Source organism: Schistocerca piceifrons, chromosome 2, assembly GCF_021461385.2.
Source record: "Schistocerca piceifrons isolate TAMUIC-IGC-003096 chromosome 2, iqSchPice1.1, whole genome shotgun sequence".
Taxonomy (NCBI): domain Eukaryota; kingdom Metazoa; phylum Arthropoda; class Insecta; order Orthoptera; family Acrididae; genus Schistocerca; species Schistocerca piceifrons.
The window spans coordinates 525,536,375-525,550,790 of NC_060139.1; the positions used below are offsets into that span (position 1 = coordinate 525,536,375).

At 45.9% G+C, this 14,416-nt stretch overlaps 1 protein-coding gene across 1 annotated transcript in view; it reads right to left on the reverse strand.

The window, feature by feature from the left end:
- LOC124775548 (histone-lysine N-methyltransferase MECOM-like) overlaps nt 1-12,368 on the reverse strand; it is a 205,107-nt gene extending 192,739 nt beyond the window's left edge. The window contains exons 1-4 of the mRNA XM_047250378.1: nt 12,340-12,368; nt 11,986-12,017; nt 11,811-11,872; nt 11,598-11,747 (exon numbers count right to left, since the gene is read on the reverse strand). Of these exons, the coding sequence (XP_047106334.1) occupies nt 11,598-11,747; nt 11,811-11,872; nt 11,986-12,017; nt 12,340-12,368 (273 nt within the window). The remainder of the gene's footprint in view (nt 1-11,597; nt 11,748-11,810; nt 11,873-11,985; nt 12,018-12,339) is intronic.
- Between the last annotated feature and the right edge of the window lie 2,048 nt (nt 12,369-14,416).

The window sequence follows — 14,416 nt, forward strand, 5'->3', positions numbered from 1 at the left end:
AGCAAAGGAAATGGGGCGCAATAACGTATTGGATTCGATTGGGACGAGAATCATCGGTATCCACGGTGTTGTTTAACGGCCAGCGTATAGCGCTCCTTCCGCAGCTCTTCAAACACAATGGACGAGAAATCGTCGTATCACCAGGAGTCGGTTGATCTTCCTCGACGGCAGCTGCAGCTCCGGTCTCCCCGTTAACAGTGAGCTCGGTGCAGCAGCGATCGCTCTGCTGCCGTCCGCCACCGTGCAACGAGGCTCTTCGAGTAAATACGCCGCCAGTGCTGACTGGGCCGAGCGGACGGCGACTGCGTGACTCGTGGCGAATGAACCCAATGAAGACGGCGGCGGTGGCGGCGGCGGCCATTACTGGATAAACTGCCCACTCCTGCGACCGCTGAGTGGGCCAATACACTCCACAGCCGCCACGCGATTCCGGTACTTCTTTGAAGTGGGTTGTTATCCGAGAGCGCCCAGTGAAAAATCACGTTGTTAGAAACGCGTGCCGCGCCTCGAGAACCGAGTGAATCATACGTTTCCAGATATATAATCTTTCCTCCCCTAACGCACCACATACGGACACGGTAAAGGAGGAATTGTCTGCAGACTGGGACATGCAGTTTGTGGAAAATAAGTTGCACAAAAAATTAAACTGGTTCGCTTCTCATAGTGACGCGCGGAAAAAATTACCATGAATGGATAGGTATTGTATGAATAGGCCGCGCAATAGAATGGTCAGTAGAACCAGTGCCTAGTAAAGCCATTTGAACTCCCTGGTGTTCTTCATTGAACTACATTACTCGCCGCCGGCTTGATTTTAACTTTCATTTTACTCTTGGTAGTATATACGAAACTTCGCGTAATTACAGAGTCTCTCTCCACTACTTTACTGTAAGAATTCCTTGTACTGTAATTTCAGATTTAATAATTTCAGATACATTGTCTGAAGGAAGAAACGTCCATTACTTGTTACAAAGTACTTTTATTTATTCCAACGCAATTTAATTAATTTCTATCTTTTACACCCTACTCGACAAAAAAAACAGAAGCACCCAGGAGGTGCAATGAGGAATTGGTACGTCGTTGGAGGGAGTTGGCATCACATCAACACACACACAATTCACCTAATTCCCGTAAATTCGGGGGAGGGGGCGATGAGCTCTGGCGCCACGTTCAGTCACATCCTAAATTTGTTCGATCCGTTTCAGATTTGGAACTCGCACATCAAGTGGAACTCGCCACTGTGTTCCTCGAACTAGTTCATCACATCGCTGGCCTTTTGACGTGGCGCATTATCTTGCTGAAATATGCCACTGCGATAGGGAAACGTGATCGTCAAGAAGGGGTGTACGTGGTCTGCAACCAGTGTGCTAAATTCTATGGCAGTCACGGTGTCTTGCACGTTCTCCATTGGACCCAATGTTTCTCAGAGCATAATGGAGCAACCGCCAGCTTGTCTCCATGTTGTTGTACAGGCCTCAGGGAGCGGTTCCCCTGGCAGACAACGGATTCGCACCCTCCCATCGACGAGATGAAGAAGGTATCGGGATTCGTCAGGCGTGCGCCAGCGTCCAGTGCCGTGGTCAACTGCTATTTTCAGTCGTAACTGTCTGGTGTTAACATTGGCATATGCATGGGTCGTCGGTTGCAGTGGTATGTCATTAGGAGAGTTCGGTGCACTGTATGTTCAGACCCACTTGCACTATGCCCAGCATTAAAGTCTGATGTTAGTTCCACCACAGATAGCCGCCTGTCCTGTTTCATCAGTCTAGCCAGCTTACGACGTCCGAAATCTGTAATGAGGGGTGGCCGCCCAACGCCACGACGTGTGGACGTAGTTTCACCCTGGTTTCGCCACATGCTGAAGATATTCAACACAGCACTCCCTGTACAACTGATAAGTCGTGCAGTTTCCGAAATGCTCGCGCCGATCATCTGGCCCATCACAATTAGCCCTCCGCTCAGATAGATCGTGCGCCTTGCCCATTCTACACACAGACAGCACGCTCACTGATACTACAGGCGCCGTGCGTGTGTCTGAGTTGCTGTGACTCCTCGCCAGTTGACGCTGCTATAGCCTGGATGAGTTTATATCGATAGTAAGTCCGTGGCCATAATGTGCGGGCTGATCAGTGTACATGTAGCAAAAGCAAGCCATTAATGTTTAATTTCCCACAGGAAACAGGTCAGGTGCTGAAGTGCAGACGCCTGGAAGCAAAACGGCTAGTCTGACAGCCGTACTCCACTCAATGGTGCAGTACGCCCATGCAGCAATCATAGTTCGTCAAGTTTATGGCCGGCCGCGGTGGTCTCGCGGTTCTAGGCGCGCAGTCCGGAACCGCGCGACTGCTACGGTCGCAGGTTCGAATCCTGCCTCGGGCATGGATGTGTGTGATGTCCTTAGGTTAGTTAGGTTCAAGTAGTTCTAAGTTCTAGGGGACTGATGACCACAGCTGTTAAGTCCCATAGTGCTCAGAGCCATTTTTTTTCAAGTTTGTGACGTATTTGTGGGAAGACTGTTCGACACAGAGAAAAAACAACCAACACACTGATGTGTGTACATATTAAGCTACCACATATAAAAATATCTGTAATTATACCCGTTACACCATGTGTACTGAGGAGAGCTTGCTAATTGACTTAACTGAAGTTTCTAAAATTCTTCTGGAGTGTGGATCGTACCATGCTGTGAAGTGATGCGACAAAAGTTTTTCCACTGACACTAGAGGCCGAAATGTTAGCACACCATTTAACAGCATGGTGCGATCCACACTCAAAATTTTTTTATAAAAAATGACACCGGCAGTGCAAGCCCGTGAAGCTAAAACAGCAGCATGTAACAATTATTATTAAGATAATTGCCGAGTTCCCAGATTATGAGAAAGCTCTCAGGCATAATCTTATAAGAAATCAAACTCAAAGCTGAGTGAAATTTCCACTTCTTCTTCTTCTTGTGTGTGTGAAATCTTATGGGACTTAACTGCTAAGGTCATCAGTCCCTAAGCTTACACACTAAGTAACCTAAATCATCCGAAGGACAAACACACACACCCATGCCCGAGGGAGGACTCGAACATCCGCCGGGACCAGCCGCACAGTCCATGACTGCAGCCCTGAAGACCGCTCGGCTAATCTCGCGCGGCCTTCTTCTTCTTCTGCCTTTCTCCTGCGTCTAAGCGGGATAGGCATGATTAATTAAGGGGTGGACTGATATCCTTCCTGTCGTCAAACCGTTACCCCTGGGGAGAAAAATGCGTACTACAAACAGTCTGCGTGTAGTGTTATCCACGTGGAAGAGTGCGGACGTTTTCTAAGCGTTTGCGAATAGTGTAACTGAGGCGGGACTCAGGGACTATTACTCAGCTACTAGGATGCGGGAACCGACCTGGAAACGACTTCGAGGGTGACCGACATATCCGACGGGCGAATTCGATTGGAGCAAGGCACACTGGCCAGAATCCCCGAAAGATTAAAACTGTATTGAATCTGGCACCTTTGATTTTCAAGTGTTCCACGAAGGACTGACCGAAACTTAAATACTACGAATGTTTCTTCTCATCTTTCCATTTCAGTACGATCAGTACGGTTGAGACCATTCACTCACCTGTCTCTGATACGTTCCAAACAATAGAGAAGGCACTTGGAGATACCGCGACGCACGCACGCACACGGCGACACTGTGGTGGTTCCCTCTGAGCGGCCACTCGCTCCGACGAGAGGCGGCTGGTAATTGCTCGACGCTGATGAGTTTGCCGCGGTGGCCCCCGCGCCCGGGCCCTCGAGAGGAGGATAAAAATCAATTGCGACTGAGCAAGTAAGGGAGAGCCCCAGCCGCGCCCTAAGTGCTGCCACGGGGGTGTAGGCGAGAAAATGGGGGTTAATGGGGACGCCTCGCATTAAGTCAGTCAATCATTTTTGTCTCGCTTCCCTCCCCTGCTAACGACCTAAAACCTCCTCCGGCGCCACCCGACGGCCTCCCGCGCGCAGCGCCCGCCTGCCGAACCCCGGGCGAGCCGCGCGGAGCTGCTAAGCCGCGGCACACCGCTAAGTACGTTGTTAAGGCAATTTGGCTGTACGTCATCAATCAGGGAGTCGCGCTCCCGGCTTGAGAGCGATGCTCACGGAGTTAGTAGCATCTTTAATCAAACGGCCGAGCCCTCAGACAGCGCCCTCTTCTCTTTGTGATTTGCGGCTGGGGATGGAAGCTTCCGTGTAACACTCCCCTTAGAGGAGTTGTGTCGGCTTAGCGGTTTCGCTTGTACTTGAGTGAAACAGATGAGCATTCAAAATATGTTCGTTGTCAATAGAATCGCTCCAGATCTTACAGCACCAAAAAGCAATTTCATTTAGCCCGGCAATTTTATTGCATAATCGCGCTATTACAGTACAAACATGTACTTTTGGAACAGACTCCGCCTTTACAAAGCAAGGACAGTGATTATCGTGAGTCAGGGACGATAAATTGCAGTCCAACAAACAATGCAATTGTTACAAAATATAGCTGTTTTTTTCTTTTAATCTTACTGCGTATATCCTATAACAACTGAATAGGTCCCCCTCGGCGAAGTTATTAATGGGTTCTAAGAATTGTTTACTTTTCTGCCAAGTTTATAGATTTTTGTATGAATGCAGAGTCTCGCGGCGATAACATTGATTAAAATGTTCTCGGGTTTCTAACCGCGTCAGTTGCTTAAAACTACACGAGCTTTTGGCCAAGCACTCCTTGGCCATTGTCAAATGGTATGACTACCAGTGGGCTGTTGGTGCGCCCTTATATGCGCTAGCTGCCGGCTGTGACGTCACTGGTAACCGTGACATTGCCATATATGGGCATGTTTTGAGTCGGCGTTCTATGTGCCCTCTTCAACCGCGCGATCGCTGGATCCCACGCAGCGCTGAGCTGCAAGCCACCGTCTCTATTCAGGGTGTTTGCTGTAATTTTTATTAAACTGTCCCAGAAGCCGTTGGTGCGAGCCACGACGGAGTTATCGTCAAATTTTATGTGGTGACCGTTTTCTAACGCATGCTCAGCTAACGCAGCTTTCTCTAGATAGCGCAGGCGATAATACCTCTCATGTTTTTTCCTGCGTTGTTCCACAGAGCGCACTGTTTGTCCGATGTACTTCTGGCCACACTCACAAGGTATTTCGTAGACTCCAGGTGTTAGTAATTGACGGATTTTCGTTGGAGGCCTGAAGATTGATTTGATCTTGTGTCTTTTCAACAGGCGGCTTATCTTGCCCGACACTCTGCTGCCATTCTGTGGCTCCGTGGCTGAATAGACACGGTGGCTTGCAGCGCAGCGCTGCGTGGGATCCAGCGATCGCGCGGTTGAAGAGGGTACATCGAGCGCCGACTCAAAACATGCCCATATATGGCAATGTCACGGTTACCAGTGACGTCACAGCCAGGAGCTAGCGTATATAAGGGCGCGCCAACAGCCCACTGGTAGTCATACCACTTGTCAATGGCCAAGGAGTGCTTGGCCGAAGGGTCGTGTAGTTTTAAGCAATTGACGCGGTTAGAAACCCGAGAACATTTCATTTTATAGAATTTTGTTTAACTCACCGTCCTACCCCGACGGTAACAGCGTTATGCACATGTGACCAGTATGTACCATCTAGTATGATCGTTTGCCAAGCATTCCCCTGTCCTTTACAACTAACATTTTAGCAAGAAAGCGAATATGTCGGTGAAGTCAGCACGATATCTCAAATTCCACATGTTTGCACAATCACCTCATTTATCAATGATCAGTACTTTGTTGATCACAATTCGAAAGAATGTTTGAACCCAAATTTCCTGCCAGTATCTCAAAAATCTTGAGTAGAGCTAGTTAGAAGAAGCTACGTCCCAGACTGAAATCACAGTACACAAGCGTAGTAGGGTAATTTTGGCACCATTTTCTCCCACACTTTCGTTTTTCCAAATAGACATTAGCACTAGAAGTCACAGGGCCATGGTAGAACTGGAAGCATTACCCATTAAAAAATTATGAACTCTAGTAATCCTCGCACATCTTACCTACAGTCATAATAATAACTGGAATTACTAAATTAATCTATAAACCGACAAAGGGAGTTGCGCATATTTTCAAGCATTTGGCAAGTTTTCTGTTGGTTTTTGCGCATCGCTGCATCTTTGGTACAGTATTATTCATTACATACACATTTTGTGCTTGTACAACACCACGAATAAGACGGCAGCAATTATTTCTGATAGAGAGGAGGGGCATGTTTCCTATATAATGTTTTCAAATCAAAACTAAGTGTATTTCAAGACTAATTCTCATGTCCGTTTCCACGAAAATGGGAGCGGTTACGCTTTAAACGTGAAAATGACACGCACCGAACCTTACACTAGAAATCGGAAAGTCGTCAGCTTCACCATTCGTTCCTAGTGGTAAAAAAATTTCATTAATGGATTCTATACCCGCTGAACCCGAAATTCCCTGACATAATTCCGATGACTAGACAGGAATACATTTTGAGTATTTTGGTGTACGACACATGCAATTTCCTGTGTCTCTATATAACAATACTGGCGCAGTTGTGATGCATGCTCGTGCAAAGTAAGCACTACTGATAACACGATTTCTTCCATACCTCATACAGACAGTATTTTCCATTCGTACACGAGGAATTCGTTTCCGCGTTGCATGTGTTTATGCAAAAGTACAGTGATGTGTTGGCTGTCCCTGCGTGAACAGACGAGCGTAGCGTCGTGGTGCCTGCATTCAGTGTACCCACACACCATGTGAACATCGGCCATTTCTTTGCTAGTAAGACTACGCGCACTGCTGTGTGTCACTGTTACCGTACAATTAACACCGCCGGAAAAAAAAGACGAGACAGAACCTAATAGTACTGAACACAAGCTTGAAGGTGAAGAGTAAAGTTGGCGTTACTGCTATCAACAGCAAGTGTCGTAACTGAAGAGAACAAGCCTGTTCACAAACAAGGTACACGGCGCATTCTGCCGACATTTGCAATATTGTGCAAATATTTTCAGAGCAATAGAGATACAAATACGAATGCGGGTAAGAAATCAAACAAAATGCAAATACTTATACTGTGTAACGAAAGTCCGGAGATAATGAGTCCCTTATACAGAACGACTCAGAAAATATTTATGAACAACTTCTGAAATTTTGTATGTGGAGTTTGGCTGCACTCTACATATTTTTCTTGCCATTGTACCATACGTGAGCCAGCTCACTGATTCGTATTCTGTTTTCATTCGTGCCTCAACCGGACCGTCGTAGATGTTGAAGTGGCATTGTTACAAACAGGGCCAAATTTGGTTACGACTTTCATTCTTTTGGAACCGCGCGACCGCTACTGTCGCAGGTTCGAATTCTGCCTCGGGCATGGATGTATGTGATGTCCTTAGGTTAGTTAGGTTTAAGTAGTTCTAAGTTCTAGGGGACTGATGACCTAAGATGTTAAGTCCCATAGTGCTCAGAACCATTTGAACCATTTTTCATTCTTTTAATCTGGCGTTCGAAATAGTTTGTTTGGAAATCTTACAGATGGCATATGTGTGGAACCTCTATAGAAATTGGGAGGAAAGCTGGAGTTCTGTGCGATGCTGCATGGTAATACGCGAGGTAGGCATAGTACGTATATTACTAGTTCGAAAATATACAGTGACGCAATTAACTGACAAAGTGGAGATGGAATGCCATTTTATCTTAGCTCCTCTTGTGGCATGCGACGGTACTGTGTGTAATGTGGAGAGGGAATTTCAGGGTATACCACAATACTGCTGAAATATACCTGCCAATAACCAAATATAACGTAATTATTCTTGGGTGATATTAATTTTACAACCATTCTTTGTACTTGTCTTTGTTTGACATCGAATGTGAACAATGATTCGAAATGAGGTTTTTCACATAGCCGAAGATTTGCTTCATGTTAGACTGGATTCGTGATACCCTGTCAGATAGATTTAGTAACTGACGGGAAGTAATCTGGTGAAACCGAAGTGATATCTGTGGTTCCTACGGAAGTATTATAGGCCATATTCTGGTCTTAATCTATATAAACGATTTAGGAGAAAATCTGAGCAGCCCTCTCACATTGTTCGCAGATGATGCCGTCGTTTGCCGTCTAGTAAAGTCATAAGAAGATTAAAACGAATGTTAGTGTGATTAAGTATGATAGCTTTGTGGTGCGAAAAGTAGCACTTGGCCCCAAACAATAAAAAGTATGTTTTCCTCCACAGGAATAGTAGAAAAATTTCGTCAAATTTCCGTTATACGGTGAATTCCATTAACTAAATGCTATTGCTTCCATTGTCTGTCTGTGTACTCTCATGATAATCACTGGAAAACTGCCTCGATGACCGAAAACGGTCATGGTAATAAAAAAACGATAAAATTGCAACTGTTGCTTTCATCTGATCCCAAATACATACACTTAAAAAACACAGAAAATGTTGTGGGAAAGGCCACCTGGAAGGATGTATCAGATCTGCTAAAGAGACTGACTACACTATGCTTTCTGTCCTCTTCTTGAATCTGCTGTGCCGTACGGGATCCTTATCAGATACGATTGACGTAAGACGTCTAGAAATTTCAAAGAAGGACACTTCGTTTTGTACCACTGTCGGCCGGCCGGTGTGGCCGAGCGGTTCTAGGCGCTTCAGTTTGGAACTGCGCGACCGCTACGGTCGCAGGTTCGAATCCTGCCTCGGGCATGGATGTGTGTGATGTCCTTAGGTTAGTTAGGTTTAATTAGTTCTAAGTTCTAGGGGACTGATGACCTAAGATGTTAGGTCCCATAATGCTCAGAGCCATTTGAACCATTTTTTGTACCACTGTCAAATAGGGGAAGAGTGTCACAGATATGTTAAGCGAGTTGGACTGGCAATCATTAGCACCAACCGTTTGTCATTGTAGCGAGATCTTTTCACAAAAATTCAGTCACCAGTTTTGTCCTCCGAACGCGAAAATATTTTGTTGACTCCCATGTAGATATGGAGGAATGACCATAGTAACGAAATAAGATAAATCAGAGCCCGCACTGAAAGATTTAGGTGTCCATCCTCCCCCCCCCCCCCCCTCCCCACCGCCACGTGCCATTCGAGAGTGTAACGATGGAGTAAGAATCGGAATGTGATTCCATGAGTTCTCTGACAAGCATATAACTGTGAACTGCAGAGCAATCATTTAGTTCAACAGAGAGAAGTGCAGTTTGAATCCAACTGAATTGTATTCCAGAAAAGAATTTAGGTCTACACAACGACAACATACAGAGTAGATTAAAAAATATATACAAGTTTTAAAATTGGCTACACCAACTATATGCTTTGCAATCACAATGGATATGGGTTGAATGTGAAGTACAGTGGGTGAGCAACAGATGGCAGTAGTGATGTGACGCGCCAATGACAGTGTGCGAAGTGAGGCCCTGATGGAAACACGAGTGACGTTCGAGCACCGAAAAAGTATTTTCACATGATACAACTAGATGTTCGATACCATCACTGAAGTGCAACGACACTGGAGGCAACAACATGTAACTGAACCACCAACACCCGTAAGCATCGCTCTCCTTCGCAACAAGTTGGAGACTGTCGCAACAGTTATGGCTGTGCATGAGGGAAGACCGGGCTGACCACGCACAAGACATGAAGAGTCTTCTGCTCATGCATTATATGCATTCACACGCTCACCAAAGAAATCAACATAACAATACGCACGTGAAATAGGCGTGAGTAGGACAAGGGTAAGTCGTATTTTGCACAGAGTAAAATGGAAAGTTCACTTTCCGCAGTAGTTACACGCAATGAATGACGACGACCAAGACAAAAGAAGTTATTCTAATGAATTGTTCGTCACGCAGGTTGACCATTCTGCTAATTTCGTTTTCAAAATGGTGTGGTCTGATGAGGTGCAGTTTAAATTAAATGGAACAGTAGACAGACATAAAGGTGTGTACTGTGCCCCGGGAAATAAACATGTGTATCAAGACACAATGGAATTAAAGTGGGAACTGATTTGTTTCAATTGGGCAAGCTGAAAATTTGTGCCGGACTGGGAGGCGCATATCTTCTGCTTACTACGTAGATACAGTGACCACTGCGCCATCCGGACACAGTGGTCAACACAACCGCACGAGTACCCTTGCACACCTCCCGTCAGACCCAAATTCTCAACATAATACCACACACTATCAATGAAGTGCCCGTGTTCATTAGCCTCATGATTCGCGGTATCTCGCCGATTGCCATAAGAGTTCGAGCTCTGTGTGCACCTGCTATGAATGGTTCACCGGGTGTCATCGCCGTAATTATATATGTAGTGTCTGTTCTTTAAGACATGTCCGAAGGAACAGACACCACATACACGTGATTATGTTGGGCGGACAGTCAATGCTCCGGGACTTAATGTCTGGTGCGGCTTATCATCAAGGTGACTGATTGGATCTTTTGTTTTCGAAGGTACAGTTACTGGCAGGAATTACCTGGAAATGCTGGACTCATTAATTTTAGCATCAATTCGTGCTCTGTTTGGTGATGAACCTCTTTTCATCCAACAAGAGTCGCTCCACCCCATTCTCATAGGGAAGTGCGCGCCTATCTGGGTAACAATGTACTGGGTCTTTGGATAGGAGGAAGGGATTCCATCGAGCACCCCGCATGTTCCTCTAACTTGACAACCCTTTACTTTTACTTGTGGGGCCCCATGAAGGACGTAGTGTGCAGCAGGGAGCCACGTACAGTAGAAAAGCTGCATCATCAAATTAAAACGGCTTGTCAAGCGAATCCTGTAGCTATTCTGGAAGATACCGGGTGATCAAAAAGTCATTACATATTTGAAAACTGAATAAATCACGGAATAATGTAGATAGAGAGGTACAAATTGACACACATGCTTGGAATGACATGGGGTTTTATTAGAATCAAAAAACACAAAAGTTCAAAAAATGTCCGACAGATGGTGCTTCAACTGATCAGAATAGCAATAATTAGCGTAACAAAGTAAGACAAAGCAAAGATGATGTTCTTTACAGGAAATGCTGAATATGTCCACCATCATTCCTCAACAATAACTGTAGTCGAGGAATAATGTTGTGAACAGCACTGTAAAGCATGTCCGGACTTATGGTGAGGCATTGGCGTCGGATGTTGTCTTTCAGCATCCCTAGAGCTGTCGGTCGATCGCGATACACTTGCGACTTCAGGTAACCCCAATAATCGCACGGACTGAGGTCTGGGGACCTGGGAGGCCAGGCATGACGAAAGTGGCGGCTGAGCACACGATCATCACCAAACGACGCGCGCAAGAGATCTTTCACGCGTCTAGCAATATGGTTTTTTTTGGTTCTAATCAAATCCCATGTCATTCCAAGCATGTATGTCAATTTTTACCTCTCTATCTACATTATTCCGTGGTTTATTAAGTTTTCAAATTTATACTGACTTTTTGATCACCCGGTATATTACACCGTGCTCAGAAACGTTTGGAGGAGGTGGTTTGCAGTTTAAATACGTCCTGTAGTTGTTTCACTTTGAGTGACTATAATACTGGTCATAATCTTCATCAAAGACGCAGTTCTCAAATACTCCGGGGAAGGATGAGCGGCAGGACTTACCTCCCAGGCGAGGCGGTGGTCGGCGGGCTGCGGCAGCCACTTGCCCAGGAAGGGCCCGTAGCGCACCCCGCGCGGCAGCGCCTGGCGCGCCCACACGCCCGCCCCCGCGCCGCGCACCTCCAGCTCCGGGGGCGGCAGCAGCAGCGGCGGCTGGGGCGGCTGCGGCTGCGGCGGGGCCGGCGGCGATTGGCCGGCGTCTCCTCGCGCACCCGCGCTGGCGCTGCCGCCGCCGTCCGCTGCGCCCCCGCACTCCGGCTCGCCGTCCTCGCTCGCGCCTGCAACACACCGCCACACCGCCGCTCAGCATCTCCCTGCTTACTGCGGCCGCCAGCTGACACTCCACGGCGGAAACAGTGCTCCAGAGTTACGACTAATCTCCGGCACCAACCTGTAGCTGGTCCTGAAAGCGTAAGGAGTACACTAAAAACAAACACCAGTAGTCAAGTCATTTTAATTCAAGCATGCTCTATTCCGACTCAGCTGCGAGATAGGAAACATTCCATGTACAATGTTGACGTCCCAGGTGTTCAAATGGTTCAAATGCCTCTGAGCACTATGGGACTTAACTTCTGAGGTCATCAGTCCCCTAGAACTTAGAACTACTTAAACCTAACTAACCTAAGGACATCACACACATCCGTGCCCGAGGCAGGATTCGAACCTTCGACCGTATCGGTCGCGCGGCTCCAGACTGGAGCGCCTAGAACCGCTCGGCCACCCCGGCCGGCAGTCCCTGATGTACACTGTTTTCTGCACAAGTGTTCTTGTCATTTTGGAAGAATTTGTAGACATCCTTCTCAGTCAAAATTGCAATTTTTATAGTATAGGAGTAACGTGTAATAAGTAACAAAATCTGTAATAATAATAAAGTAATAATAATAATGACAGTATGTATACCAATGATTACAAAGAATTTCGTGCCACGTTGGTGACAAATGAGAATAGTGACATCTAACAGAAACGTGGGACAACACTACAGAAGGAATCAAAGTGGGGCAAGAATTTGACTGGTCAAAGAAAGAGAGTAAAGTAATCGGATGAGATTAATAGGTGAGGTGGAAGAGAGAAAAGGTAAATTTATTTTGACATTTCACTGTAGTGAATGGTGGGCACAAGGCTGTGTGGTCATTTGCAGTTGAAAATAAATTAGCTTCTACGCAGCCCGTGGAGCAAAGAACAGTATTTTATTATACCTCGGTGCCCTTGTAGATTAAGGTCCACTCGTTTTACCATCGACGTTTATTTGTACCGTCATGAAGTGGTTGATGTTTGTAGAGACTGAATATACACACTTCGACTCTGAATGGGTCTAAACTAAAACGAAAGTTGACTGCCAACATCACACGATGACATTTAACACATATTAATGTAGAAATATTATTCTATTAATATTCTATCTATGACTATGAGTAATTGTAATTTCCTGGAGCCGGCCGGAGTGGCCGAGCGCCTCTAGGCACTTCAGTCTAGAACCGCGAAACCACTACGGTCGCAGGTTCGAATCCTGACTCGGGAATGGATGTGTGTGATGTCCATAGGTTAGTTACGGTTAAGTAGTTCTAACTCTAAGGGACTGATGACCTCAGATGTTAAGTCCCATAGTACTCATAGTTGTCATTTGAACCGTTTGAATTTCATGCACATCCCACTTAAGCACAAGAAATGTAATCTGATCAAACAACTGAAAGACGTCTGACAATTTGCAACATATAATATACGACTGATACTATTATGTTCTATATTCACCGGTGTAATGTAATTTTGAAAGACTTTGTTATGTGAACAGAAGAATCAGAATATGCTGTAGTTGTACCCACTGGTGGAGTCTGCGTTATGGGACGCAATTATTGCGTCGCGTAATGAGTTCACTGATGGGTGCATAAAGTGTATCAACGTCCACTGAAACACCTTGCGCCTGCTTTTACAAAGTTTCTTAGGCAGGGAGCTGGAATCGCCATCGTCCATGATGGTGACCGCAGCGAAGCAAAAGATTGCACGACCACTAGCCGAGTAGGAAGTGTCTACACGTAGGGCGCCAATGTTGTCTCTTTCGCTTGCTGGAGCGAACTGAATATGGAGGCTAGTTTCGTACTGGAAGTATCTTGTACTCGGAGTACCAATGAAACTTCCTGTAGCTTTTTAGTTAACGCATTTTACAGAAACAAAACTATGCCCTCTGATTATCCTAACTTTTCTAGGTTCAAAAGAAGATTGAGCTTTTATCTGTTACCATCCGCGTAGCTCTCGTCTCGGTATGTTCCAGCTCTTTCCCTTCTGTCCAACACGGAATCAGTACCCCTGTTACACTGTAAACTCATCGCTTCTTATTTAATCTGCCCTAGCTGCAGCATTCGTCTCATGACTAAGTGAAACCTCTCGGAATCCTTAGTCGTATTGGGGTCAATGAAAGAGGGACCGCATATTTGTACGTCCCGCATTATACACCCTGCAGCGCTCCAAGGCGCTACAAGTCGCATTTCGTCATTGGCACCAAAGTAATATCCGGCGGCTGGGAGCAGTACCACATCAGTAACAATTATGTAAGTCCATTATTACTTCGAGCGTCACTTGCTTCCCTGTCGGTGTCTGTTGTAGGTAGGTATAATCGAAATTTCTGATTTTCATCGAGAATTAACGCTGCAAGTGAACGAACACAGTAATACCATTGCGAATTATTTGTTTGTTGTGTCGAAAATGTTGCTCCAAGAATAACGAACAGGCAGATCTACGAATACAGATCTTCGTTTATCGGCACGGCAAGGCGCCAAAGAAACAGCGATTCAGTGACAGTGCGCCTTCTTTGGAAGGCGGCTAAGTTG